We start from the raw sequence: 25,475 nt of genomic DNA on the forward strand, positions 1-25,475 counted from the left end.
GAAAACCAACGTGCAAAATAGTTGTATATGAGGCCGAGGGCGGACTCCTCCCGCCAGCATAAATGCTTTTCTAGCCAATTAGAGTTTGCCCTTTTTCCAGCTTGACACCTGAAACTCCAATTTACAACACGCGTCTCTTTTCGTTAACGTATGCGAATGGGTGTCATTTGTTCTTTACACCTTTGGAAAACGATTTATGCGGAAAACATTTAAAAAAAAATATTATTTAGGCCATATAAGATTTAGCCTATGTAATATATATACACACATATATATATATATATATATATATATATATATATATATATATATATATATATATATATATATATCAGATAATATTGTAGCCTATTATTTTTCCTATTAAATTCAATGCATTTGGCCTAGGCTACTTAAGAAAATAAAATTGGAGTTTATGAAACTGAAGATAAAGTAGCCTCTGCGCCTCCAGTTGAAGTGAGTTTTTTTTTTTTTTTTTTTTTTTTTTTTTTTTTTTTTTACGAAGCAATGCAACGTCCTCCGTCGACTTCTCCTTAGCTTTAATTATTCAGGGAATAAGTTTCTGGCCAGCGCGCGCGTATTGTCTGTCTCGGCAGATACGTCTCGTGCGCGGTCAATGACAACACGAAACCGCTGACCACCTACCCTGACTCTCATAAGATCTCTCCATCACTTGATGAGAGAGAGAAAGTGAGAGGGAGTCAGGCAGGGTAAATGAGACGGAGGGAGATAGAGATATAAATAGATGACATGCCTTCACATCGCTTGCCGCTGCCATTCAAAATCAGACCATTGTCATTTTCAACGTTTAAACATACATTCAACAAGAAAACCTGTTGATTTATAAGTTCTGTTTTCTAACATTTATCAACATCACAAATAAAATTTTAAAGCAGACATTAAATTAAAAATTATTTAAAAAAAAAAAAATGCTATAATTTCGTTCTGTACATGCCCACCGTGATGAAAAAGTGACTAAAAGAACTTACAATTTTCACATGAATTCCATTTTACAACCTGGTTTGTTGTGATTTTGTACAACAATCCTTTATCTCCTGCTTCAGTTTTTAAAGTAATCAAATTGCTGGTGAATGCAATAAAAACTGGTGATTTCATTTATTATATAGTCAGAAGGATGACCAATGTGCAATCTTTGGTTGTGTTCCTTTGAGGAAATGGCAGCATCTGATAAGAGTATATGCTTGAGTTGAAACAACACTTAAGATTTCATAAAACCTAAAACCTGTACACTCAGAAAAAAAGGTACAAAAGCTGGGGCGGGACTCTTTCAAAAGGTACACCATACCTAAAGAGTGCATATTAGTAGCTCAAAATTACACATTGGTACCAAAAGGTTACACATTATTAATATTCAACAATATTTTTGATCTGACTGTACTGACGCTGTTGTAGAGAGCTGGACGATGCCATAATTGTTTGCAGAACTGCTTTATAAATGAATTTAACTAATTTAATAATTGATTTTCTTTACAACGGAACTGAATCAACACCAAGCATGCATGTTTATCACTGTAAAGCTTGAAACAATCTGTATTGTATGAAGCACTAATAAATAAAGGTGACTTGACTTGATGTTAGAACCTTTTTAAAGGTTACCATCCCAATGACAGCTTTTGTAACTTTTTATCTGAGAGTGTATGATAAACATTTGGACCTAGAACTCTCTCTTATTCTTTCTGCCTCTCTCTCTCTCTCTCTCTCTCTCTCTCTCCCTTTCTGCTTGACAGAGTGAGCTCAACAATGTAGCCATGATCCCTTAATTGCCTTTTCATTTCCTCCGCAAAAGAGAATAAGGAAGGCAGTATTAACAGCCTACTGCAGTAACAACCTGCCAATCATATTTTCCTTTTATCAGAAGGGAATATTAAACTACCCACAATATATGCACATTAACAGTTATTTACAGTCATCCTTTTACTTTTACTGAGATTATGAGTGCCAAGTTTGATCTTTGTCAATTCCTTGTTTTTTTTTCAAATCACACTTGTATTGTTAATACTTTTTTTTTGTTCTGTAAATAAATATATTGACATTAGATTGGATATTAGATTAGATATTGATTACATGACACACCAAATATGCTGTCAGTCTTTTATGAAACCACAGTTAAGCATATATAATCAAATTACAGCTATTTAAGGGCTTTAATTATGAAATCAGTACATTCTTCTATTATAATTATTTACTATTTCAGACATAATTTTTAATTATTGATATCTGAAAGCATACAGTTGTCCTGATTTATACCTTTTCTGTGGAAATCATAAAAACTTTCAGTGTGTGTAAATTTTGTGCACCTGTTTGTGAATGTGTGTGAAGATGTTGTAGTGTGAATAACCCTCTCCCCCTCCCATACCCAGAATGCCTTGCAGGCCTGGTTTTCACCACATCAGGATACAGGGCTGCTGCCTGAATTCCGGTATGAAACGGAGCGCTGGTGCACCGCAATGTGTGTGTCATACACATGCACATCCCTCTTCAGACAGATGGACAGGTGCTGTAACGGACACTTGCTTTTGCTCACGTCTTACATTCGTTAAGTGCAGCCACTCCCAATGCAACCAATTAATTTCATGTCACACACACATTGTGCAGGCAATTACCAGAGCAACATCACACATAACAGAGCTGATGCTTCAGATTTCAGTCAGGACACATTTGAAATTAGCATACTTGCATCTTACAAATCTAAATATGTATTCCTGTGTGAAATTGTTTAAAGATGGTGTGTATCTTGGGATGCCAGCAAAGTAGCAGCTCTTCCTGAAGGCCCATTGAAGGTAAATTAGCCAAAGCTAGATTTAAGCATCTTTTTATTAATGGTTAGGAAGTCCTAGCATTGAGTTCAAATTGCATTCTAAGATATTTCAAAAGTAATGTCACTTTGCAACTTTATTCTGACATTTTATTGAATGTGTATACCATTAAATCAGAGAATGTCTCTCACTGATTTCTAAAGATTTAAAAGTGACAGTTCGCAAGATCATGAGCAAAGTACCTGCTGTCTGTTAACATAGTGCCATATTAAACAACTGTACCAGTGTGTTTTGATTGTGTAAATGAATGGCAGTAGGACATAAGAAACAATTAATATGAAAGAAAGCTAAACAAAAAAGGTATTTTAGTGAGCGATGGGGACAAGAGCGACTCAAATCTTGGGGTATATTTTTATACATAATAATTCGTTACATTTATATAGCGCTTTTCTAGGTACTCAAGGCGCTTTACATATGAAAGGGGGAATCTCCTCAACCACCACCAATGTGCAGCATCCATCTGGATGATGTGACAGCAGCCATATTGCGCCAGCTTATTGGTGGAGAGGAGACAGAGTGAATAATGTTAATTGGGTGAAACTCAATGGTTGTTCCCCAGTCGTTATTATGTTAAGCCATAATGGACTTCTATTAAGAATCTGCTGAGATGGCACTGAGCACCTTCACCATGCTTCAATCAAATAAAAAGTGCTGGTGGTCAGATTTTGGTCATTTTTAACTCAAAGCTGCCATCTTCTGGCCATTCTCTGCAGAATTATGGCACTTTGCACTAAGAGAACATGCTTAGCGACTACTTCAGGCCATATTTTTTTTATTTACCTGCCTGATTAGCATGAATAATTACAAATATAGATATGTATTATCTTATTTAGATATTAAAACTTTAATATATCAAAGATTGCATCATATTAAGTAGCTTTTCAACTTTTGCAGGTCTGCTTCTGAAACAAATATGTAGATATTGAAAGCTCCCTGGGGACAAATGCACACAAGCTTTTCTCCACTATGTGCAGAATACAAAAATGTGTGGTAAGAGATTAAGTGTATGCGTGCATGAGTGTTTTCAGCTTTAAGGGGATGTGCTGGGTAACTGTTGCCCGCTTTGGGTTTCCGGACTGGGTGCCTGCAGACTGTCAGTTCCCCCTCTCCCTCTCCCTTTATCTCTCTCTCCATCACTCCTTTTATCTCCTTATCATACCAGCCAGGCACTCAGCCAGGATACTGTGGTAACAGCCGATCTGGCTTCTGCTTCACCGTAGTGATCTTATTGGTGAAAACGAGAAGAGCAGAGAAGCCTTCATTGACAGTAACTATGTTTATTTGTTCTGATTTTGATCCGACTGGTTCATTTACCAGCCAAACTAACAAGGTGACAAACGATGGGCTGAACATCCACAAATGAGAGGCCTGTACCAATGCCATTCGCTTGTGAGATTGTCTGCATTTTTAGGTGAACATCAAATCCTCGTGGTCCTTACACACTTAAAATGTAAATATAAAGCTGTATTTCTAGTTTGTATAATAAAGACTGACCGTTGAGAGCGAAACTATCCCCAAACCCCTGTGCAAAAATGATTTTCCAAGGTCCCATGTTTTCTGTCTTCTAGTGGACACAGGCCTGACTTAATGGATGAAAACTACCCATTTTCGCCACACGAGAAAATAATCATGCTTTGGTAAATCATAACTATGAGATGAAAAGTTGAAATTACGAGTTGCAAAGTCATAATTATGACATAAATAGTCATAATTACGACAGTAATTCATAATTCAATCAATCATAATTCAATACTCTGTCAGTAATTAATTTAATGTCAATCATGACATGTATTATGGCATACAAATCAGAAAAAGTTAGAATTGTGATATAAAAAGTAAAAATTCGGACAATAATTTGACAATAAGAAATTATGACTTTCTATGTCATAATCATGACTGTCATAATTTCTATAATATCATAATTATGATAAACAAAAGAATGATTTTTTCCCTTAATGTGGCTAAATGGGCTTCCATAGAAACAGTCTTTAAACTGCAATGTAGTACAACTACAGCATGACTTTGTGTGTTTGAATGTGTATGTTAGTGAGTGTATGTGAAATATCATATTTGGTTGGTAGTCAGCAGATCATAGGCAAAAAGGTATTAATAGATACTGAGAGCGTGTTGAACAGACTGGCATCACTTTGTGAATTCGGCTAAAAGAGGCAGATTCAACAGATTCCCACTCCCCCTGCTCGCCCTCTGTAACACACACACTTTCTGTTATTTCGGCAGTCTTGTTAATGCCATGTGCATGTGAGTTTATTTGTCTACATTTTGTAACCTATGATGCCATCGCACTCTCAACACTCTGACCGCATTGGTTTTCAAGAAACCCTTTACATTTTTTTTTGCCCCCAAACTCAATGCGTCCACACTTTACTGTTATCCCTTTTAGTCAAATATGTAATAAGGATTTATGGCTTTGAACGTGTCAGTGGCAGGGTAGTTTTGGTATGGCAGTCGTTCATCTGGAGACTGAACAGAGAACGTTTACAGGTAGAAATGAGCTGAGCGTATAAAACACGGCCCTTTGATACCCATTTATGCTGGTTTGCAGTTTGCATTAATTTCAGTTGATAAGTGGAAACATTGCTGTGCATAATTTTTGTAAGTGCAGCACAATCACAAGGGTCACCTTAAACCCTTTGAACTTTGACCTCTCTGCATTGTGAATGATTTTAGCTATAAAGATAATATACGGTCAGCCGGGCATTATCGCAAAATAAACTCTGACAGGTGTTGGCATGAAACTTGAGCAGTAGGAAATCGGTCGACTGGGACAATGGACAATTAGGTTACACTTGATTTCGATAGTCCACTTCAGAAATCTTACCAGCTATAACTTTGCAACTACATGTCAACTAACTCTCATTAATTTGCAACTACACTATAAGCCAACCCTCATTAGAGTATTAGTAGACTGCTAAGTTAGCATCAAGGAGCATCAAAATAAAGTGTTAGCAGATATTAAGCAGGCAGTCTACTAATACTCTAATGACTGGTATTTGACATGTAGTTGCAAAGTTACGTATAGTTAGTAGAATGTATAAAGTGGACTATCGAAATGAGGTGTTACCGAAAAGTATATGGTATTTGACAACAGAAAAATTTGCAGGAACATATTCCAGAGAGCCTTCAGTTAAAGTCACAATAAAAGGGAAGTAGCAACAGATTTTTTTTTTTCCATGACATATATCTGAGAAAACGGACTGTCAAAATGGGGAAAAAACTGTAGGGTCCATTGGTTGTTGGTTGGATGAAGGCAGATCAGCTGAATGAAAGGAGGCTGGATTTAAGCAGACTAAATTAGCACACAATAAGATCAATAACATGCATTTAGAAAATAGATTTTCATTTCATGCCACCTTTTATATAAAGACCATGTTTTAATTCAAATTAAAATCAATTTCTTTATTTGCTGCATAATTAGCATGTGATAGTGCAACAGTAACTGAAAATTGATAATATACACTGAGAAAAGGAGACTGCTTAAAATTTGGCATTTGATATTTATTTTAAAATAAATGTTTATAAAAGTGTTTGTATATCTAAATATCTCAAGTTCAATATATTGACAGGTCCAGGTTATACAATTACAAAGGAAAGAAAATATTTGAAAGGAATTATTTATTAATAAAGGAAATACACAGTGCGGGAGTGTGATTACGTGTCAACATCTCATTTAAAAAAGAGAAATTCTTAGCTCCGCCTTGGTCTCATTTTCATTTCAACACTCTTAAATGAGTATCTTTCCCCTGTGCGATAGTCAGTCAGGATATACCAGGTGCCCCAGTAGATGCCATCCGTGATGCCGCTGTAACGCCCGTGATAGTAGCGTCCATTGAGGTTAGCGGCCAAACAGGAATCAAACCACCATCCTGCACCATAGTAACGGGCACAGTTACCAGCAGTGTAGCGGTCATTATCCTGGTCATGTGTACTGAAAGCTCTGCCATCGTGATTGTACTGTTTGCTATAACTGAATGCATTGCCAGCATCGCCATGGTAATCTCGAGCAGTTAGGCGGAACCTTATGGAGAGAATATCACAAATGCATCATTATAAGAAATTGAATTGGTTTCCATCTTTTTTATACAAATGTTTCGTCAGCAGCTTTTGACACTAGATTTTAGATATCTATGTCTGTGCGTGTAGTGTGCATATACCTCTGGTTTTCTCCTGCCACTTTAAAGGTGTTGTAGTTAGCATGACGTGTCTGTTCGTGCCAGTCTTGGAGAGTGATGCGGAGCGTGTGATGCCCACTTGCGGTTAACACGGACAGAACTGCATTCCCTAACCAGTGCTCTGTCTGCGGGGAGCCAAATCCGTCACGGTACTCATGCCAGGTTCGGTTAAAGTCAATTTGTCCATCAAACCGCCGCTGGAACACTGTCCATCCCCCACCAGCTGAAACCATGTCACAAACAGCCTGGAAAAGAACACATGTAGTGCTGCCCCTCAAAAGTTTTACACTTTACAAATGAACACATATAGGGATGTTGTCCAATGTTTTTTGTACCAGTGATCTGGGGTAATGTCATTTTGAATTTTTATTTTTGGGGGAACTATCCCTTTACTTCACACTGGACATGGATTAGATTTCAAAATATATAAGTGCAATAGATGTAATGTGATGTAAATGTATTTGGGTTTCTGCAGACTTTAATGTTTGTACCTCTAATGCTGGTCGCTTTGGATCTGGCTGTATGGTGTAGATCCCGTTCTCTTTAATTCCTAATTGGTAGATCTCATGACAGTCTTGAGGGTAAAGCCCTGCAGAGGGAGGCACTGCCATACAGACCCAAACAAAACATCTGTCAACATTTGTGCAGTAAATGTTCTAGTAGTATGCTGGACAACATAGGGTGTTTGTTCTGTGACTGTCTGTGTATAGCTCACCTGTAGGAGTCCTTGGTTTGAGGCCATTAGGTTTAGAATGTGTGATACTTTTCAGCAACAGCACCAAATCTTTCTCCCCATTTTTGCCCACTACACTTTCTATGATCAAGAAAGAGAAAGAATGTGTCCTTTAGACAAAAAAATATAATAAAATAAATAATAGCATAAAACTTAGTTAGAACACACAATTATGATGATTATTCCTGATGGTTATTCCTGACGGTTAAGATTTAAAACTCCCTCTGTAATTTCCTTTAACAATCAAATGCAAAGCAATATGATTTACATAATCAAATAAGATAAACTAAAAAATAATAATGATCTGAAACAGAACATGTTTAAAGTATTTAAAGAATATATTATTATTTAAAGGGGTCATGAACTGGATTGTTTTATTATTTTATAATGTTTCCTGGGGTGCCCTTATAATGTTAGTATGATTTTTACATCAAAAATTGTCATAATTTATAAATAAAAGCCATTTTTCCAAGCCTGATTTCAGCCTAAGATTTGAACGCTCCGTTTTAAGGGGCGTGTCTGCTGTGAGACTGCAGTGCAATCGCCCACTGCTGTGATTGGCTGACATGCTTGCATATGAAATAGCTAGTATTACATGAACTCTCTCGAAAACTTTTACTACGTTTTTACTATTACAGCTATCGAGATTAACAAATCGTGAAAAGTATCGTTTAAAGCATTATATTTAAATCTATTCCATCACATGAAAGGTTGCAGCATGATGAGCACTGACTGAGCAGATGACAGACAGTCTGTTGATCGCGTGAATAAAGATCTTATCATTGCAACGCAATTTCTGCACTCTCACAAATGCTTACACCAAATCACAATGCAAACACGATGTGAATACACAGTAAGAGCTTCGTTGTGTAGTGTAACAGTGTCATTATTTCATCACGAGTTTGGTAAGTGTCCAGATAAGCTCTCGCGGCTCGCGCTGTGCTGTTTGATTGACAGCTTGGGCGATTGGAAAGGGATCGTTCTTTGATCGCTTTCTGTATATAATTTAATAACAGTTTAAAAAGGATTATTTTCATAATACTACGAGAAATTATGAGTTGATCGTTTAGTCACTGATGCAGAAACAGTATTGAACGATTTTAAGAGAATCTGAACTTGAATAATTACACAGAAACCACTGATCGCAGATCAGGCATTAGAATACACATGGTTACTTACATGTTGCTGGCAGATCCGTGTCGGGAAATTGTGATTGACTGATTTAATAAAGTTTAACCATGCTGGAATCCGAAGGAAGCTTATGCAGACTGTCTTCCACAAACAGGCGCTGCACAATATTTAGTAAACAGCATGTTTATTGCTTGGAAGTAGCTCGATCCGGTTTAGCAATTATCATGTCGTCCTATGTTATTTAGCATGTTTGGGCGAATCGGTGGGCGGGGCTAAACAGGCCGTGTTGAAGTAGGCGTTGATCTTCTTTTGTGGAGGCGGTGTTTTATCCTCTTTGACGTCATAGTTCCCCACTTTGAAAAACGAGTCGTTTGCTGAGCCTGATGTCTATAAAAGCTTTTATTGGACTAACAAGGTAGTTTTCAGTTCTGAAACTTACAGGATATTATTATAGTATGATGATCTCTTATATGTCAAAAGCTCAAGGACATTTTGATTTCTCAGTTCATCACCCCTTTAATTGATTATTTGCTAGTTGACTATTTTAGGATGGTTAGAGTTTGTTGTGGGGTTATACAAAGGTTAGAGAAAGGTTGAGAGAGGGTCAAATAGAGGCTGTCAAGGGTCAGTTTTCTTACATTCCTAAGTACACCTCTGTTTGCTGAGTGTAAATTGGGTGTTAACTTAATTGAGAGAACTCCAGGAATGAAAGAATCAATATATAATGAAAAAATCAAGAGTTGTTATAGTTCATAAAACATAGCCTATTGGAAGCACACATTAATGTGCTATACCTAAGCTAGACCTATCATTTAAGAAGGAATTGTAAGTTTTTAGGGGGATGTGAGTGGCATATGTTGTGGAATATAATAACCAAGTCTGGTGGCCATCTGTCTGAGTCTCTGACTATGGCAGTGGAGGTCACATTCTGTCAGCACTGCTGCCATAAGAGCCAGAAAGGCTACTAGTGAATCAGACCCATCTCCTTGACTCACAGCCACTGATTCATGTTGTAACATACAGCGCTGCAGCTGGATGAGACGTTCAGATGTATCAGACACCTGCAGGGCACATACACACATACACAGACAGTTAAAAACAAGTAAGTGTATCTTTAATCTCAGTCATAATATTTAACATTGTATATGAAGTCTCCATATGCTAACACTTTATCTGTAAGTGTCAATATCAACAAATATAGTATAGAGTATGTTATCTCATGCTTGTTTTCTAATTCATTAAATACTTTCTGACATTGACCAAAATGACACAGATGCATTTTTTCCCCTTTTGGGTAAATAAACAAGGTGACTATTAAAATGTTAATATTCTGGGACTCCAAGACACTGAGTGAAATTATTATTTGATGTGGTAATGCTTCATAATTTATCAACTTATTTATATAGCTGTCTTAAATGCAAAGTATTTAGGGTGATTACTGAAAAGGAATGGATTACATATCCTAATATATATATATTTACCTCACAACACACTGACAAAACTCAGTTAATTAGTTAACATAAACTCACGATGAATGCAATACAATACTTCCACAGCATTTGATAATGGTTAATATTAATTTCAACATTTACTAGTACATTTTTAAAATTGAAAGTTGTATCTGTTAATATTAGTTAATGCACTGTGAACTAACATGAAAAAAACAATAAAAACTTCATTTTTATTGTAGGATTAATAAATGCTGTAAAAATGTAGTGCTCATTGGTAGTTCATTTTAGCTAATGCAGACCCTGTAAAGTGTTACCAAAAATATAATAATGCGCTCTCAAATAATCTCTCACCGGAGATCATGTTTACGTATAGGTATTAGGTAATGGTTACCTGTGTGTTTTTGCGGTTCTCTGGAGTCTTTCTGAGTCGGGCGTCCTGAGGGTGAGGGTGATGTATTTTAGGGGGTGATGCTGTTGCACTGCAGCTTCCCTCACATTTGCTGTTGGGGGGTCCGGCCACCAGGATGTCCCTCTGACACAGCACACATACACACATCATGTACGCTCCCAGCAAAAACAGCACCACAACACGCACATACATGCTGCTCAGGCCGCCACAGGAGTCCAAAGAGACAGTATGCACCTGTTCCCTCTCTTTTTCTCTATCTCTTCTACTGCTTTCTACTACTTAATTTCAATGGGATTTTCCCTAGCAATGCTCCTGTGTCACTGACTTTTCTTCTCTCTTCAGATCTGAACTTATAAGCAGTATCATCTGCAGACTATCAAGTCCTACACATTGTCTTTCTTTCTCGCTATATGCTTGTCAGGGTCTCCTTTCCTGTTTTTCTCTTTTATTTGATCTTCTCTCCTCTATCCCTCCCTCTTTCTCTCCTGCACGCTCCCTTCTGTTTGTGAGGCTCTTTTGGCTCAGATTCCTAGATAACTGAGGCTCTTTGCTGTCTGACATGCACCGGTAAACCCACCCCCTAAAACACACACAAACACACACTCTTACCTATCCGTTTTACACACACGTGCAAACACTCACCGTCTAACTGGTCGTATGAATTTTCCCCATCAAATCCATCTAGAATTAACAAATAATCAAACGCTCTCATTCAATCACATTCAAAAAGAAAGATAAACATCCTCATCAGGTTTTAACTCGGCCTCTTCACTGTGTGTGTAAAGTTTACTGACTTTGTTAAGGGTCATAAAAACTTGGAATTCCTCTTTTAACACTCTTATTCAAAAAAGACAGACATCTGCACACTAATATATATAATACACGTTGACCTTTAACCTTTCTCTGTCTGCAAGGAGAAGGTGCTAGACCTATTTTACAGAGAGGTGTTTGCTCTTTGTGTGCATATGTGCAACAGGAAGTGGCTATAACAATTGTGTAACTGTAAATGTGCCAACATATTACAGTCAATGCATGGCTTTTGTTCAGCTCTTTGGGGTGGGTAGTGAAGAGATGAAAAATCACTATGATGGGGTTTCTCATCAAAGTGTAATTCAATGGGGTGCAGTGTTCGGAAGATGTGAACATCTTGTATACAATCACAACACAAACTATTATCAGTAGATATACTGCCATCTAGTGCTAAATGCATGTGATGATGGCATGTAGAGGAGATTTTGGAAAATATTGAAAGTATTTTCTTTTGTTTTGTTTTTAGTAAACTGGTGTTGCAGAATAATGAACTCTCACAAATGTATATGTTGGCCACAAAGGATGCCTACTTATTCATATGTGCCTTTTGATAATTTTGTACCTTAATTAGTTAGTTATTATATATTAATAAATAGTTTAGTTAGTTAATTTAGAGAATAGTTAATTTCTGACCTACACAACAAAAATCACACACCATTTTAAAATGATTAAACACCAGTGAATTTAGGATTTGAGAACTTATATATATATATATATATATATATATATATATATATATATATATATATATATATATATATATATATATATATATATTTACTAAGATATCTTTGTCTTAAGATATTACTAAGATAGACATTTGAACAGTTCCCAGATAGCCTAAGTGAATTCCATTTATAGATGTAATAATAATTATAAAGATATAGCTTTGTCCAGATTGTCAAAATGCCCTAGAAAGTTTTAAATTTTAGCCTAGTTGCTCTAGTAAGGAGAAGTCAGACACATTAAAATTCTTGCAACACCTTTGATATAATAAACAATTGAAAACATTAAGTGATCGACTTGTGTAAAACAGCATATCAAATACACTACGTTTCATGTCTTTATTTGTGCAAAAATCCAAGTTTCACAAATAGGCACAGAAGAATACAATGTAAAGTCACCAGGAAAGAGAACGGCAAAGAAAAAGTTTGCCAATAAACAGCCGCGCGAGGGCGTTTTATGTGTTAGTTGAGGTAATTTAAACTGCTTGTATCTAGAAGTAATTTTGTAATCGCGGACTATGTAGTACCATTCTAGAATCTTTACTTTCTAAATTTTCATAGCAAGTTTAATGCACGAACGGACTGCATGTCCATAAAAAGGTTTTCGTTCGCAAAGTAGGTGCCCCTACCCCAAATCGCACGACATTATGTGGGCAAGATCTTTGCTTTGCTTTCTAGCGCCAACGTTTTGCGTTTATTTTATAAATGTTAAACACTCGCGGAAAGAGCAGCTTTTACACTTCCATCATGAGTCATTTAAAATCATAATGTATGTCAAATTAACAAGATAATAGCTCTCAAAGTCGTGGAAGAAAACACAACTCCACATGCGCCTCGCCCGAGTGTGTTGTTGTTTTCAATCACGTCCGCGTATTGCAGTTAAATCTGATGATTCAAACCTCTGAGATGATGCTCCCGTCTCTGAGCTGATATTCGTCTCGGAAAAACAACAACAACACATTTTCGCATTAAGTTTGATCATGTCTACTGAGGTCGAAGAATCAGCACCCGCCCAAGTCCCTACTCCAGCAGTAACCAAAACAAAGAAGGCATCGGGAAATAAGGCAAAGCCTGTCGTAAGTGCTTCTCCAGCTAAAAAGAAGAAAAAGAAGAGTAAGGGGCCCGGCAAGTACAGTCAGCTCGTCACTGATGCGATCCGAACCCTGGGCGAGAAAAACGGCTCATCGCTTTTCAAGATATACAATGAAGCGAAGAAAGTGAGCTGGTTTGATCAGCAGAACGGTCGCATGTATCTGCGCTATTCCATCCGCGCGCTCCTGCTCAACGACACGCTCGTGCAGGTCAAGGGACTGGGGGCCAACGGCTCTTTCAAGCTCAATAAAAAGAAATTTGAGAAAAAGCCAAAGAAAAGTGCCGCCAAGGCGACCAAGAAGACGGAAAAGCCTGCCAAGTCTGCGACGTCCAAAAAAGCCGTGACCAAGAAAGTGAGTGCAAAGAAGAGCGCCAAGAAAAGCTCAGTTAAAAAGAAGACGACGAAGAAGACTGCTACGAAGAAGGTGGCTGCCAAACCGAAGAAAGCAGCTGCAAAAAAGCCAAAAGTCGCGGTGAAGAAGGCAACCAAGGCAAAGAAAACAAAATAGACTTTATCTGGAATTGGATAATTATATTTTTGTATATAGCTTCTTGGCAAGAGGAGTTTTTTTTATAATAATTTGGACTATATTCTTTGAAAATATCGCTGTTGTTTATTTTAGGTTATGCTGTAGCTAATTTGGGGTTTGATGCAGTTTTTCTAGAAACTGCTTCGTAGAGACACACCCACTTTTGTTTCTGTGAGACGTCATGTTTTGTCTGATGTACTAAACAGGATGCTTGGTACTTACTAGACGACAAGAAACGCTTTGCAAATATAAGTTAGCATTAGAACAGTGTTTTTGTTTGTTTTTTTATTTGCTCTGCATATGCATTGTTTCTGGACTGCAAAAGCAAATTATGTCCAAATAAACCTGTTTTTAAAATACATATGACTTCAACCTTCTTGATGCATGGAAAATGGTGATGCCTTAAACAACAGACATACGAAGATTAATGATTCAATTTCATTTTATTACATTATGAGCAGTTTTGCTGTCAACAGTATAAAGAGTGGCAATACAAACTAAATTGAAATCATCAGGGCAAAATATTTATAAAAAGGGAAAAGTTCTTTAATATATATATATATATATATATATATATATTACCCTCATGAAGAATATGATCCAAAATTATTAGGGGGTAATGCAATGAAGATAAAAAGAGTACTGTATATACAAATAAAAATGTTGTTAGTGCTACCACCACTAACCCTGGGCAGAGCTTCCTCTTCTGCAACTTGTGGCAAATATATATATATATAAAAAGTCTATTTAATATGTCTACAAGCAGGGACGTCACTAGGATTGCAAGACAGGGGGGGCTTAGCCCCCATGGTATTTGTAACTTGCGTTTATAGAAAATCTTAGTGAATTTGAGTAAAAAACAACTATGTATATGTTTAGCTGTATTTGTCTCTTCAACCCTGTTACCGTCTCAACCCCGTCACACCACCTAACCCTAATTTAATGTTTGTTGAACTTAGTCAGAAATGTTCAGAGCAATCATAAGAATACTGATTTTAGTTCAAATTCTGAAGTTAAGCCACATCTTTGATCAAAAATGATAGGGTTGCTGTCACAAAAAGTGCCAATTTCAGGCTTTAGTATAGCATAAGTGTAAATTATGGTGCATGGTACAATTTCTGGTAAGCTACGCTTTTTTATTATTTCAATTCAATTCAATTATTGTAATTTGATTTAATATTGACTCATTTGGATAAATATTAGATAGGCTACTCAAGATAGGTGTTAATTTTTCTCAAGAAAAAAATAACTCACCTAATCCTGTAAACATACAGAGAGCCCTATCAGCTGGTAGTATTTAAGGTTAAAAATAACTCAAATTAAATAATAACAACAACTTTATTTAATGATATAAGTAAAAAATATAATAAATATGTAATATAGAACACATATTTAGCAAAATACTCTCTATAGCCCTTTTTTTCTTGCCAACTACATGCTATAGCCTATTATGTTCATTAAATGGCTTTCCTGAGGTAAATGTGACATAATTGTTCTCCAGCTATGTTATTGACCTCTTCACGCTGATAAAAAAACACTGATTGATCGATATTATGTATGAGGAATATACATTTCGGTAAGTTGTAGTCTACTATCTTTCAACAGTGTTCGTGTTTTTTTACTATTAGCTAGTAGACATGATCGGTTCACGTGTGCTAGGGATCTGTCGCGTCACATCTACAAGCGCCAAAACGGTATTTATTGTTTGAATTTCGTAATAAAATTGACAGAATCTGAGAGTTGAGATTCTTTTATATCATAAAGTAACCTGCTCTGTCTAAGTCTGTTGGTCTCCGTCACTCCGTGTCCTCTTTGCTTCGCGATTTTTCTGTGCGTGATGTGAGACTTCGATGTGAGTCGGCAACTTCCGACTTTTCGGCTATTTTTTGTAGATGGATATATATCATTTGTTGCGCCTAAATATGAATGAGGATACGGTTATTGATAAATCGAATTGTTATTGTTGTTCTTATTATCATTTAGGGGGGCTTAGGAACATTTTGGGGTAGCTTCAGCCCCCCTAAAATAGGCCTAACGACGTCCCAGTCTACAAGTAAGCACGTTACTTATTGTTAATTTGTGTGGAACTGCATGAGAAATTTGAGTTTCAACAACGATATCGCATCTATTTCGCATCACTGTAAACTACAGCGTAGGTATGCATCTCAATGTCAAACCAATAGTGCATCATGAGAAATGCCAGCTAATGAAGCACTTAAAGGCATAATTTCAACAGCAGGCCGAAAAAAAACGAGAGAAAAAAAAAAAAAAAAACGTATTATATACTCGTCACCCCTATTTAGTGAAAAGTTGGTATCTTCCGATGAGTGGCGTTATTCGCGGAAGTCGCCCGGTGTTTGTAGCACTTCCGTCTTCTCCAACGGGTACACAGAAATGGTAAGATTTCCTTTTAGCACTTCGAAAAAAAATACCCATTTTATTTTGTGTATATATAGCATTTTTTATTAAATGATTAATAACGTCGTGTCGCAAACCCCTGATTGCATGTGTTTGTTTCTGCATTGAAATGAAGGCACGTAACGTTAGTGCTAAATCACTAGCTAACATCCCCACCCATATTCCCCAGTCGCGGGGTTGACTGATAGTTATTTGACGTTTCACATTTAATATGTTGTAACATTGCCAGCGCTTTGTAATCTAGGGTTTGTGTATCATGGGCAAGCCAACTCAAATTGACCTCTTTTCATACTGTATATTAACAGCGAGCAAATCATTAGTATGCATCCCTTTATTATCAAATATATCAGTGTTTTCTCGTTCTGCTATTCTTCAGTATTGTTACATTTTTGTATAAACGCGTGTACAAGTGCACATCTATCGATCTAGTTGCTGTTACTCCTGTGTTCATTGCCTCTTGTCAAAATATGACAAGTGCATGTAATATAGGTGCTCAACATTTGCTACATAACAATATTAACTTGCCTTAGGAATATTAATTATGTGTACAGACAACTGTATGTTTCAGTATCTAGTTCAGTGCAGTGAGCTCTTTCAAATTTTAAGGAAGCCCACAGGGTCAGTGTTTTAAAAATATATACTTTTTCATGCAGAAGGGTATGCACTTCCTCCATGACTTGCGTTTAAGTCCAGGAAGTGACAGGCTTCAGGCAGTCTATAAAGAGATTCATAGTGTTTGCAGGTTGACTGATGTAGAGCATAGGTTGTTTTTCTTCGGAGGGCTTGTGGAGGAGGACAGTATCCCAAGAATTCCCCTGCAGGTTCGGGCGTGTGTGTGGAACAATTAAAGTAGAAGTTGTGAGCCATTTGCGATGTGCTTGCTTGCTGTGAGGTTGCAGACATGGTTCATCATCCTCATGAGTACTTATTTAGTTTGATTTGTTTTGTCAGACGGCGACTCTGCGTCCGTACCTGAATGCGGTGCGTGCTACACTGCAGGCAGCTCTCTGTCTGGAAAACTTCTCCTCACAGGTGGTTGAAAGACACAACAAACCTGAGGTTGAAGTCCGGTAAGTGTATGTGACTGTTGTTTGCATATGTGTTTTATTTTTGTGTAAAAGTTACATGGTTCATATAGGTGAGTAGCCTACATGACCTCATCTTAAAGTGTGATATGAGCCATTAGGTTATAGATAGTTTGAAAGAGCATACTAGCATAAGTTTGCGGTATACAGCACATGTGTTTATGCTTTACCATTTTTGTCTAATCATCTCATCAGGAGCAGTAAAGAGCTTTTGCTTCAGCCTGTTGTGATCAGTAGGAATGATAAAGAGAAGGTTCTGATTGAAGGGTCCATCAACTCTGTGCGAGTCAGCATTGCTGTCAAACAGGTAAGTACATTTGCTGTTTTGCTCTAAACTCATTCTTGCTGTCCTTTCTGAGATATCTGAGAGTCTTTAAATATTCATACATATTGAATACTGAAAATGCAACTAATAATACAAAAAGAGAAGTATTGTGGTGATGGTGATGAGACAAGCGAGGGAGGTTGGTTTCACTCTGACTTCTTGAAATTAGCACATTTAGTCTACTGAACGCAGCATGCCAGTGGTTCTCAACCCTAGTAGGCCACTAGGGGGCCGCTGCAAACTTCCATGGGGGCCACAGGATTTAAGTGAATAAACTATTATTGATATTTTCAAAATAATTTAACTAATCTAAATTAAAATATGCACAATGTATCAATACTTCCAATTTATGTTAATAAAATAAGCAGTTTTGTCATTATTACACCAGAAATACAAAAAATATCTTATTCCGTATGGTTGTGTTGAAAACCACAGGTGTAGGCCATTATATGAGCTATGCATACTATATATTATTATATATTATAACAAGCTAAGAATCCAGTTTGATGAGTTGTTTATATCTTTAATGGTCTGTGATTGGATGATGCACCTCAACTGGTCCATTGAAGGCTGATGAGATCGAAAAGATCCTGTGTCACAAGTTCATGCGCTTCATGATGATGAGAGCCGAGAACTTCTTCATCCTGCGGAGAAAAGCTGTGGAGGTGAGGCAAAGAGCAGAGGAAGAGACTTACTAACACTATTTCTATTGTTAAAAAGCCTGGTGTTTGCAATGCATGTGTCATTTTGCTTCACGTTTTTCACTGATTGTTTACAGTGCTGTCCTTTTGCTAATTGTTTGCTGCTATCTAAACTAGCATCTTGCTAACAAACATCTAAAATTCTCTGTTGTGAAATGTTCACATTTAATATAACATTTAACTTCCTTCCTTCGTTTTTTTTTTTGTCAGGGATATGACATCAGTTTCCTCATTACTAACTTCCACACAGAACAAATGTACAAGCACAAGTTAGTGGACTTTGTCATCAATTTTATGGAGGAGATCGATAAGGAAATCAGTGAGATGAAGCTGTCAGTCAACGCCAGGGCTCGCATAGTTGCAGAGGAGTTCCTCAAAAATGTGAGTTCTTCTGTAATACGATTTAATAGAATGAGAACTTCACCGTCACACCAATATAACCTCTCTTACTCTATATTCCTTTGGTGCTCAACAGTTTTAGGAAATGATCAGTACACCCTCTGCTGGCTGCAATACCTGTGTCACCTTGGTCGCTGGAAAAACCGATAGAGAGTTTTGGGGCCAGTGGGGAAGTAGTTAAGGTGTGATTTGATTCCTGGACCACCGCCAGAGGTGGAACAACTGAATTCAGATGGTGCCGTCTGTCAGGAATGAATTCAGAGTATTGCAGTATTGTAACTCTAGCGCAGAGTGATGGAGTCCACAGACAGGCACGGTACTCCTTTTGTTATGTTTTACTTCTTTGTTTGACTATTTTGCCCTTCTCTTTTCTTTTTTTTTAACATTTGCTAATGGCCTAATTTTTTTTTTTTGTTCTCAAACTCTGCAATTCCATTTGTGTATTCTGTCTCTTTTCATCTTATTCCAGATCCCTTTGTTATTATTTAGTAGTAGTAAAGCGCTCGCAATGTTGCAATATTCTGAAAATGCCTCAGCTTTTCCTTGTGCTCATGAATATTAATGAGTACATACTGTACATATTTAAAATGATAGACTCATTTTACCTCTGCCTTTCAAACAAACCTTAAAATCAGGGTGGGTCTATATAGATGAAACCTCATCGATGGTCATGAGCACAAAGGAAAATGTTGTTCCAATAATTTAAAGTTTGTTTTGTCAATGTTTTTTATAATATGTATACTGTTAAAATTGAAATTTTTCATGTTGAGTTTTGATTAAAAAAACACAAAAAACTCATGCTGGTGCACATGGATCTTATAAACCATATCATCATAATAATGATGCTGAATAAATCCCTTTATTGCTTATATTGTGTTGTGTACTGTGGGGAATGACAGCTCTTGGTTCATTGTTTTTGCGGTAAGTTCAGTCTCTTTTGTGCATTTTGGATATTACAATATGTGTACAATGATGGCCCATATTTGAAGAGCCTGAGAAGGTCAGTAACTATTTGATATGTGGCACACTATATTTACCTTTTTTTTTTTCTGATATTTTAAAAAAGAACATTTCAGACCATCACAAGATTCCAATATATAATGTAATCTATATACAGTATATATAAATGTTTATAAACCTACAGCTGAGGACAGATACCTTTCTTCTGTCACATGAATTAGATATAAGCTTAGAATTTATGGAGCTTAAAATATGACAATATGATTTGAATTTGAATTGTGTAAATTTGAATTATTTACAAGTGAAATCTAACAAAACTGAATTTTAGGTGGTAGTTTAAAAGTTCTGAATTTGATTTTTGTAAACGAATATTGAACATTTGAAATTTTAACAAAATGAAATGTTTTTATGGCTGAATTTTATAGACCTGTATTTTCAAACAGCTAGTTTTTTTTTGTTCTGAATTCGTATACTGCAAAAATTCAGTTTAAAAAAATACAGATTCAAGTTTTCAATATGAAGAAATTCGGAACTTCAAATTCAGTTTTCTAAAATTCAAGTTCAAAAATTCAGATCTTACAGAAAGTAGGTCACAGGTCATCCACAGGGAAGAGTAAAGGATCTCAGATACCATTTGTCATACAGTAAGGGAAAGTAAAATAGGCAACACATAGCCTACATGTTAATAGTGTTTATCATGTAAATGTTGTTTATTTACAGGTCTTTTACACTATTGCGGAATAGGCTAATATTAAAATGTTTTTTTTTATTTTTATGATACGTTTCTCTCTCAACATGATCCGGTGTGACTTGCACTCATGTGCATGCGACTTATTTTCTGGCAAATACGGTCAGTTAAATTATTTTGCTGTATTATTACAAAATGCATAGAGTGGAGACCATTCGGGCAAAAAAAACAAACAAACAAACATATTGTGTTCATTACCCCCACACACATTTGGGCTTAATCACTGTTATTATTAGGAAATGTAGTTAGGTGTAGACAAAATCAGTTATGTTTATTTATAAATATGAACGTACCTCGCATCTCCCGGACACTAGCCGTTAGTCTACTTCTTTGGCCTATTTTTTTTAGCTGGGCATTTCTCAAAGTGGGGTGGGGGGGGGGGGGGGGGGGGGGGGGGGGGGGGGTTGCCGGAGTTTAGTTGCCGGAGAAAATAACACACCGTTTTGTTTAACATCAATTGATACTCAATATTAAATAAATAAATAAATATAATGTCAGAGAATGCACAAAGCGCATTTTCAGATGTAAATTATAATACATTTTAATAAAACACACAAGGCCTACATCATAAAACTCAGAAGATTTTGTATTTTAATATATTATATTATAATACAAATAAAAAGGCGTCATACTTCAGTCGAGTCCCAAAATACACGTATGGGCTATAGGCTAAATCAGCGTATTTACAGCAAGGGAAATGTTTGGAATAACAAGTAGGACTGTGTGCGGCACAGCTTGCCCTTTATATTGTACAGCAGACCAATTAAATTAGGCAGAATAACTTTTTATATGTTTGGTTGACTGTGTTTCATTTTGATAATGAGCAGTAACGCCAGAAATAAATAAAACAACATGATGCGCTGCTTTAGTGTGTCTCGGACTCTTTAGATCTTTCTGGCACACACCAAAAATGAACCAAAATACAGAGAATATAGCCTTCTTGGCGCGCCTACTTTTGAAAGTCAACATTTAGATTATTTAACGTTAAATGCCTGAGTCACTTTGGAATAAATCACAGCGTTTCATGATAAAACGTGACTTTAGCCTATACAGTCCAGAAAATAGGCTATTATAGCAAATTCAGACCAACTGCTGGTCTACACAGAGAAAAAGCCCTTTCTGGGCTCTTCTGTTGTACCCATACTGTCTATGGTTGTACCGAGCCATTAGTCTAGTTGTTTGATGAGAAAATTAAATGTAGCCTATAGTTGCAATACACGCGTTTTGTAAGCTCCGTGCAACTGCTGCAGCGGACTATTATTAGGCCTATATTAGAAATCTAATACTCAAGCTGTTTTCTCATTTTTCTACTCTTAATATTAAATAAAAAAACGACTGAACGAAAGATACATGGATTATCTTGAACCACCACCGCGTTTGCGGCAGAAAACAGTGCAGCCAAAATGCTCTGTTTGACTTATCTGAGATCCTTTACTCTTCCCTGTGGATGACCTGTGACCTACTTTCTGTAAGATCTGAATTTTTGAACTTGAATTTTTGAACTTGAATTTTAGAAAACTGAATTTGAAGTTCCGAATTTCTTCATCTTGAAAACTTGAATCTGTATTTTTTTTAAACTGAATATTTGCAGTATACGAATTTAGAACAAAAAAAAAACTAGCTGTTTGAAAATACAGGTCTATAAAATTCAGCCATAAAAACATTTCAATTTGTTAAATTTCAAATGTTCAATATTCGTTTAAAAAAATCAAATTCAGAACTATTTAAACTAGGCTACCACCTAAAATTCAGTTTTGTTAGATTTCACTTGTAAATAATTCAAATGTACACAATTCAAATTCAAATCATATTGTCATATTTTAAGATCCATAAGAATTTTAATTTAGGTTCTAAGACATTGGTGTAATCCATTTTTTTTTAGCTTTATATATTTTGATTTATTAACTTATATATAAAAAAAATGAATAGGGATCTGTCATTTAAAGAGAATAATAAAGCTCTATAATGCATATAATACAGATTATCATTTGAAGTAAAGTAGACATTACACACTTAAAAAATAAAGGTTCTTCATTGGCATCAGTGGTTCCATGAAGAACTTTAAACATCCATGGAACTGTTCCATATGCAAAAGGTTCTTTGGAAAAAGGTCATTTAGATTATTAAAATGTTCTTCACACTAGGGAAATAAATAATCTTTAAGTTATTTTGTTCATTTGAGCATAGTTAAAATGTAATTTTCCAATAGCTAATTTCTCTGATCACATCCACATATGCAATCTTTGATCATATTCTGAAATAGGAAGTCATCATAATGCAGCCAAAGAAAAATGATGACTAACGCAATGAATAAACCGATCATGAGCAACCCATCACTATCACATTTTCAGCACATTTTCATACCACAGAGAAAGAGATGCAGGTAAAAGAAAATATTAAATTGCAGTCATGTTCACATATAGTGGGAAATAATATTAATATATCATATTGTCCAGTGTTGCTTATACAGTTTAGTTTAACATATATTTAACAATCATGACTATGCAAACTTTGCTAAGAGTCCGCTTTGTAAGATTAGGCTGCAGATTTTTATTTATTTTTTTGTTATCAATTTGTTTTGCATTATATAGAATGTGTCAAGTTTAGAGATTAAGAAATATAGATATTAAAAAGTGTGTTATGTCATAACTGTTTTATATGACTGTTTCTGTGCCTATTGACTTCAATTGTATGGATGAAAAAACAAAACAATGAGATATTTTCTTCCTTTATGTTCAACAGAAGAAAGTCATATTTGGAACGACATGAGGGCGAGTAAATGATGACAGGATTGTAACTTTTAGGTGAATTATCCCTTTAAGATAAATGTTAAAATGTGCCCCCTAAAAACACAAGTGACCCCAGCCTGCCCCTCCAGTTACTGTGGTCTTATAATTGGTTGTTTTCAAAGGCCAGCTGCATGAGTGTGTCTATATTTGTTCTTAATCCTTATAAGAAGATAATATGAAATTCAAAATATCATATATCCATCTGAGGAGATGAGCTCATCCTCATGGGTAAACTCCTTCGAATTTTTTCATCACTTTCCCCTTTTACTGAACCCCTATCTTGTTTCCCATCTCAAGGACACTGTTATAAATCATTTGATCCCTTCTTGAATGGGCATGAAGAACTTTGAGAACAACAAGAGATGGGTCAAGATGGAAAGTTGGCAGAGATGATGTTGCCCTTTACACCATAAAAATACAAACAACTATTGTGTTTAAACACTAGATATCAAACTGGAAATGCTATTTTGTCTTAAACATAGCTGTCTTCTCTGAGATGAAGATGAAGAAATCCTTACAAATTACAAGGAGTGTATGCTTAAATGAATATAAAAATGGATCAAGAGTCAATAATGGTGTTTTTTAAGAGCATCACAGAAAGAATAAAAGGCTCAATCAAAAAAAAAAAAGAAAAAGAAAAAATGATTCAGTTAGCAGTTTACGGTCACTTTTACATCTTATCTGTGTGCTAATGCATCTAATTTCAAAATCGATAATTTCATGCCTTTTATCAAATGTATGCTTGAAAGGAATTGGCAACATTATACAAGTGACATTTACAGGCTCACCTCAGCTAAAGCGAGAAGCCCAACATTGCCAAAAGACATTGTGAAGACAGATTTGACACAATTACACCATTGCATTGCTATACATTTTAATACAGTGTATACATTTTGTTACAGAGCATCAAGGTTCTCTTCTCACATGACTAATGATATTATTCCATGTGTTTTCTATCATTTTGATCACACAAATTGGAAAATGCTTGTTTCGTGCATGTCTTTGATATGCAAAGCTTCCACACTGTTTTTAAGAATATTTTAACAGACCTGCTATACTCTATTCAAAATCACTGTAGATTTATCATCAGATAAAAATAATATATTCCAGAGAGAGATGTGGAATTGAGGGCAGTCCAAGCACCAAATAGAGAGGGATCGTTTTGCTGACTCAACATGTTGTGCTCTATAAAACAAGAAGTTGAGTGTGAATCTATTTACTGAGGCTGACTTCAAGTAGGTGAGTCGAACTAAAAACATTGATCAAATTCAAGAGTCTAAATCCTAAGTTTAAGAAGTCAATTACATCCATTCTGTGTGCATAAATGAAAACCTGCTAAGATGTGTGTACTGAAGGATTGTCTTTTTTTTTTTAGATTTCTCTCATCACTTCTACTGACTGGAAAGTAGGTAAAATCTACTATTTGACCCCATAAAACAAAATTCCTTTACATTATTCTAATATTGATCTTTTTTTTATGTTGAACCACTTACTATGTCAGTTACTGGCTTAATGTAAGTCTTTAATGTTTAGTCTTTCTGTCCACTAAATAGCAACCATGAGTGAGTTGGAGTGCTTTGGCCCGGCGGCTATTTACCTCCGGAAGCCAGAGAGGGAGAGAATTGAGGCTCAGAACGCACCGTTTGATGCAAAGACAGCTTACTTTGTGACTGAACCACAAGAAATGTACCTCAAAGGGGCGTTAATCAGCAAAGAGAGTGGCAAAGCCACTGTCAAAACTCTGTGCGGCAAAGTAAGTTGAGAGGTTTGCAGCTAAAAGCAATATAATCTGAATTTAGTCTTTTTTCTAGTTTTCATATTAAGCTCAGGAGGTTGCCTTCTGAAAAAACATCTTCGGCCTCTCAGCGGTTTATCATTTGCCTTTTTTTTCTTTTTTTTAAAGACCATCACAGTGAAAGAAGATGAAATTCACCCAATGAATCCTCCCAAGTTTGATAAGATCGAGGACATGGCCATGATGACCCACCTCAGTGAACCCACTGTGCTGTACAACCTCAAAGAGCGTTATGCCGCATGGATGATCTACGTACGTAAAATGACGAGTACTTGTTATTGTCATGATTCTGCCATCTAGTCCCTGTCTTTCTTTAGTCTTGAGGCAGGATCATGACAGACCCATGT

General features: G+C 36.1%; 4 protein-coding genes across 4 annotated transcripts in view; 3 read left to right on the top strand and 1 right to left on the bottom strand.

Annotated features, from left to right (window-relative positions):
• Window positions 1-6,414: 6,414 nt before the first annotated feature.
• On the bottom strand, window positions 6,415-11,067 carry LOC311092457 (fibroleukin). Its single transcript, XM_084129196.1, has 6 exons — window positions 10,734-11,067; window positions 9,766-9,952; window positions 7,743-7,841; window positions 7,519-7,631; window positions 7,010-7,272; window positions 6,415-6,873 (listed from the first exon to the last, which is right to left on the bottom strand). Exons 1-6 carry the CDS (start codon window positions 10,941-10,943, stop codon window positions 6,543-6,545), a joined length of 1,203 nt encoding a protein of 400 aa, XP_083985322.1. The 5' UTR covers window positions 10,944-11,067; the 3' UTR covers window positions 6,415-6,542.
• A 1,385-nt stretch (window positions 11,068-12,452) lies between these two features.
• On the top strand, window positions 12,453-14,267 carry h1-10 (H1.10 linker histone). Its single transcript, XM_084129208.1, has one exon. It carries the CDS (start codon window positions 13,267-13,269, stop codon window positions 13,885-13,887), a length of 621 nt encoding a protein of 206 aa, XP_083985334.1. The 5' UTR covers window positions 12,453-13,266; the 3' UTR covers window positions 13,888-14,267.
• Window positions 14,268-16,178: 1,911 nt separating this feature from the next.
• On the top strand, window positions 16,179-19,705 carry arpc4 (actin related protein 2/3 complex, subunit 4). The gene is made up of 6 exons (XM_084129203.1): window positions 16,179-16,305; window positions 17,278-17,396; window positions 17,607-17,718; window positions 18,306-18,401; window positions 18,648-18,818; window positions 18,913-19,705. The coding sequence occupies exons 1-6, from the start codon at window positions 16,303-16,305 to the stop codon at window positions 18,916-18,918; spliced, it is 507 nt and encodes a 168-aa protein (XP_083985329.1). The 5' UTR covers window positions 16,179-16,302; the 3' UTR covers window positions 18,919-19,705.
• Window positions 19,706-24,487: 4,782 nt separating this feature from the next.
• Window positions 24,488-25,475, top strand: part of myhb (myosin, heavy chain b) — a 28,052-nt gene continuing 27,064 nt past the window's right edge. The window contains 4 exon segments of the mRNA XM_084129665.1: window positions 24,488-24,572; window positions 24,709-24,738; window positions 24,887-25,086; window positions 25,237-25,380. Of these exon segments, the coding sequence (XP_083985791.1) occupies window positions 24,892-25,086; window positions 25,237-25,380 (339 nt within the window). The 5' untranslated portion in view covers window positions 24,488-24,572; window positions 24,709-24,738; window positions 24,887-24,891.

The sequence above is a fragment of the Abramis brama genome (genome assembly GCF_963993115.1).
Source record: "Abramis brama genome assembly, chromosome: 11".
Classification (NCBI taxonomy): domain Eukaryota; kingdom Metazoa; phylum Chordata; class Actinopteri; order Cypriniformes; family Leuciscidae; genus Abramis; species Abramis brama.

Coding starts and splice junctions, on each gene's coding strand:
- LOC311092457 (XM_084129196.1), bottom strand. CDS start 10,943: ATGTATGTGCGTGTTGTGGTGCTGTTTTTGCTGGGAGCGTACATGATG. Junction 7,842..9,765: donor ACAGATGGCCACCAGACTTG/GTTATTATATTC, acceptor TCTTGATCATAG/AAAGTGTAGTGGGCAAAAAT. Junction 7,632..7,742: donor CAAACCAAGGACTCCTACAG/GTGAGCTATACA, acceptor TCTGTATGGCAG/TGCCTCCCTCTGCAGGGCTT.
- h1-10 (XM_084129208.1), top strand. CDS start 13,267: ATGTCTACTGAGGTCGAAGAATCAGCACCCGCCCAAGTCCCTACTCCA.
- arpc4 (XM_084129203.1), top strand. Junction 17,397..17,606: donor AAACCTGAGGTTGAAGTCCG/GTAAGTGTATGT, acceptor TCATCTCATCAG/GAGCAGTAAAGAGCTTTTGC. Junction 18,402..18,647: donor TGCGGAGAAAAGCTGTGGAG/GTGAGGCAAAGA, acceptor TTTTTTTGTCAG/GGATATGACATCAGTTTCCT.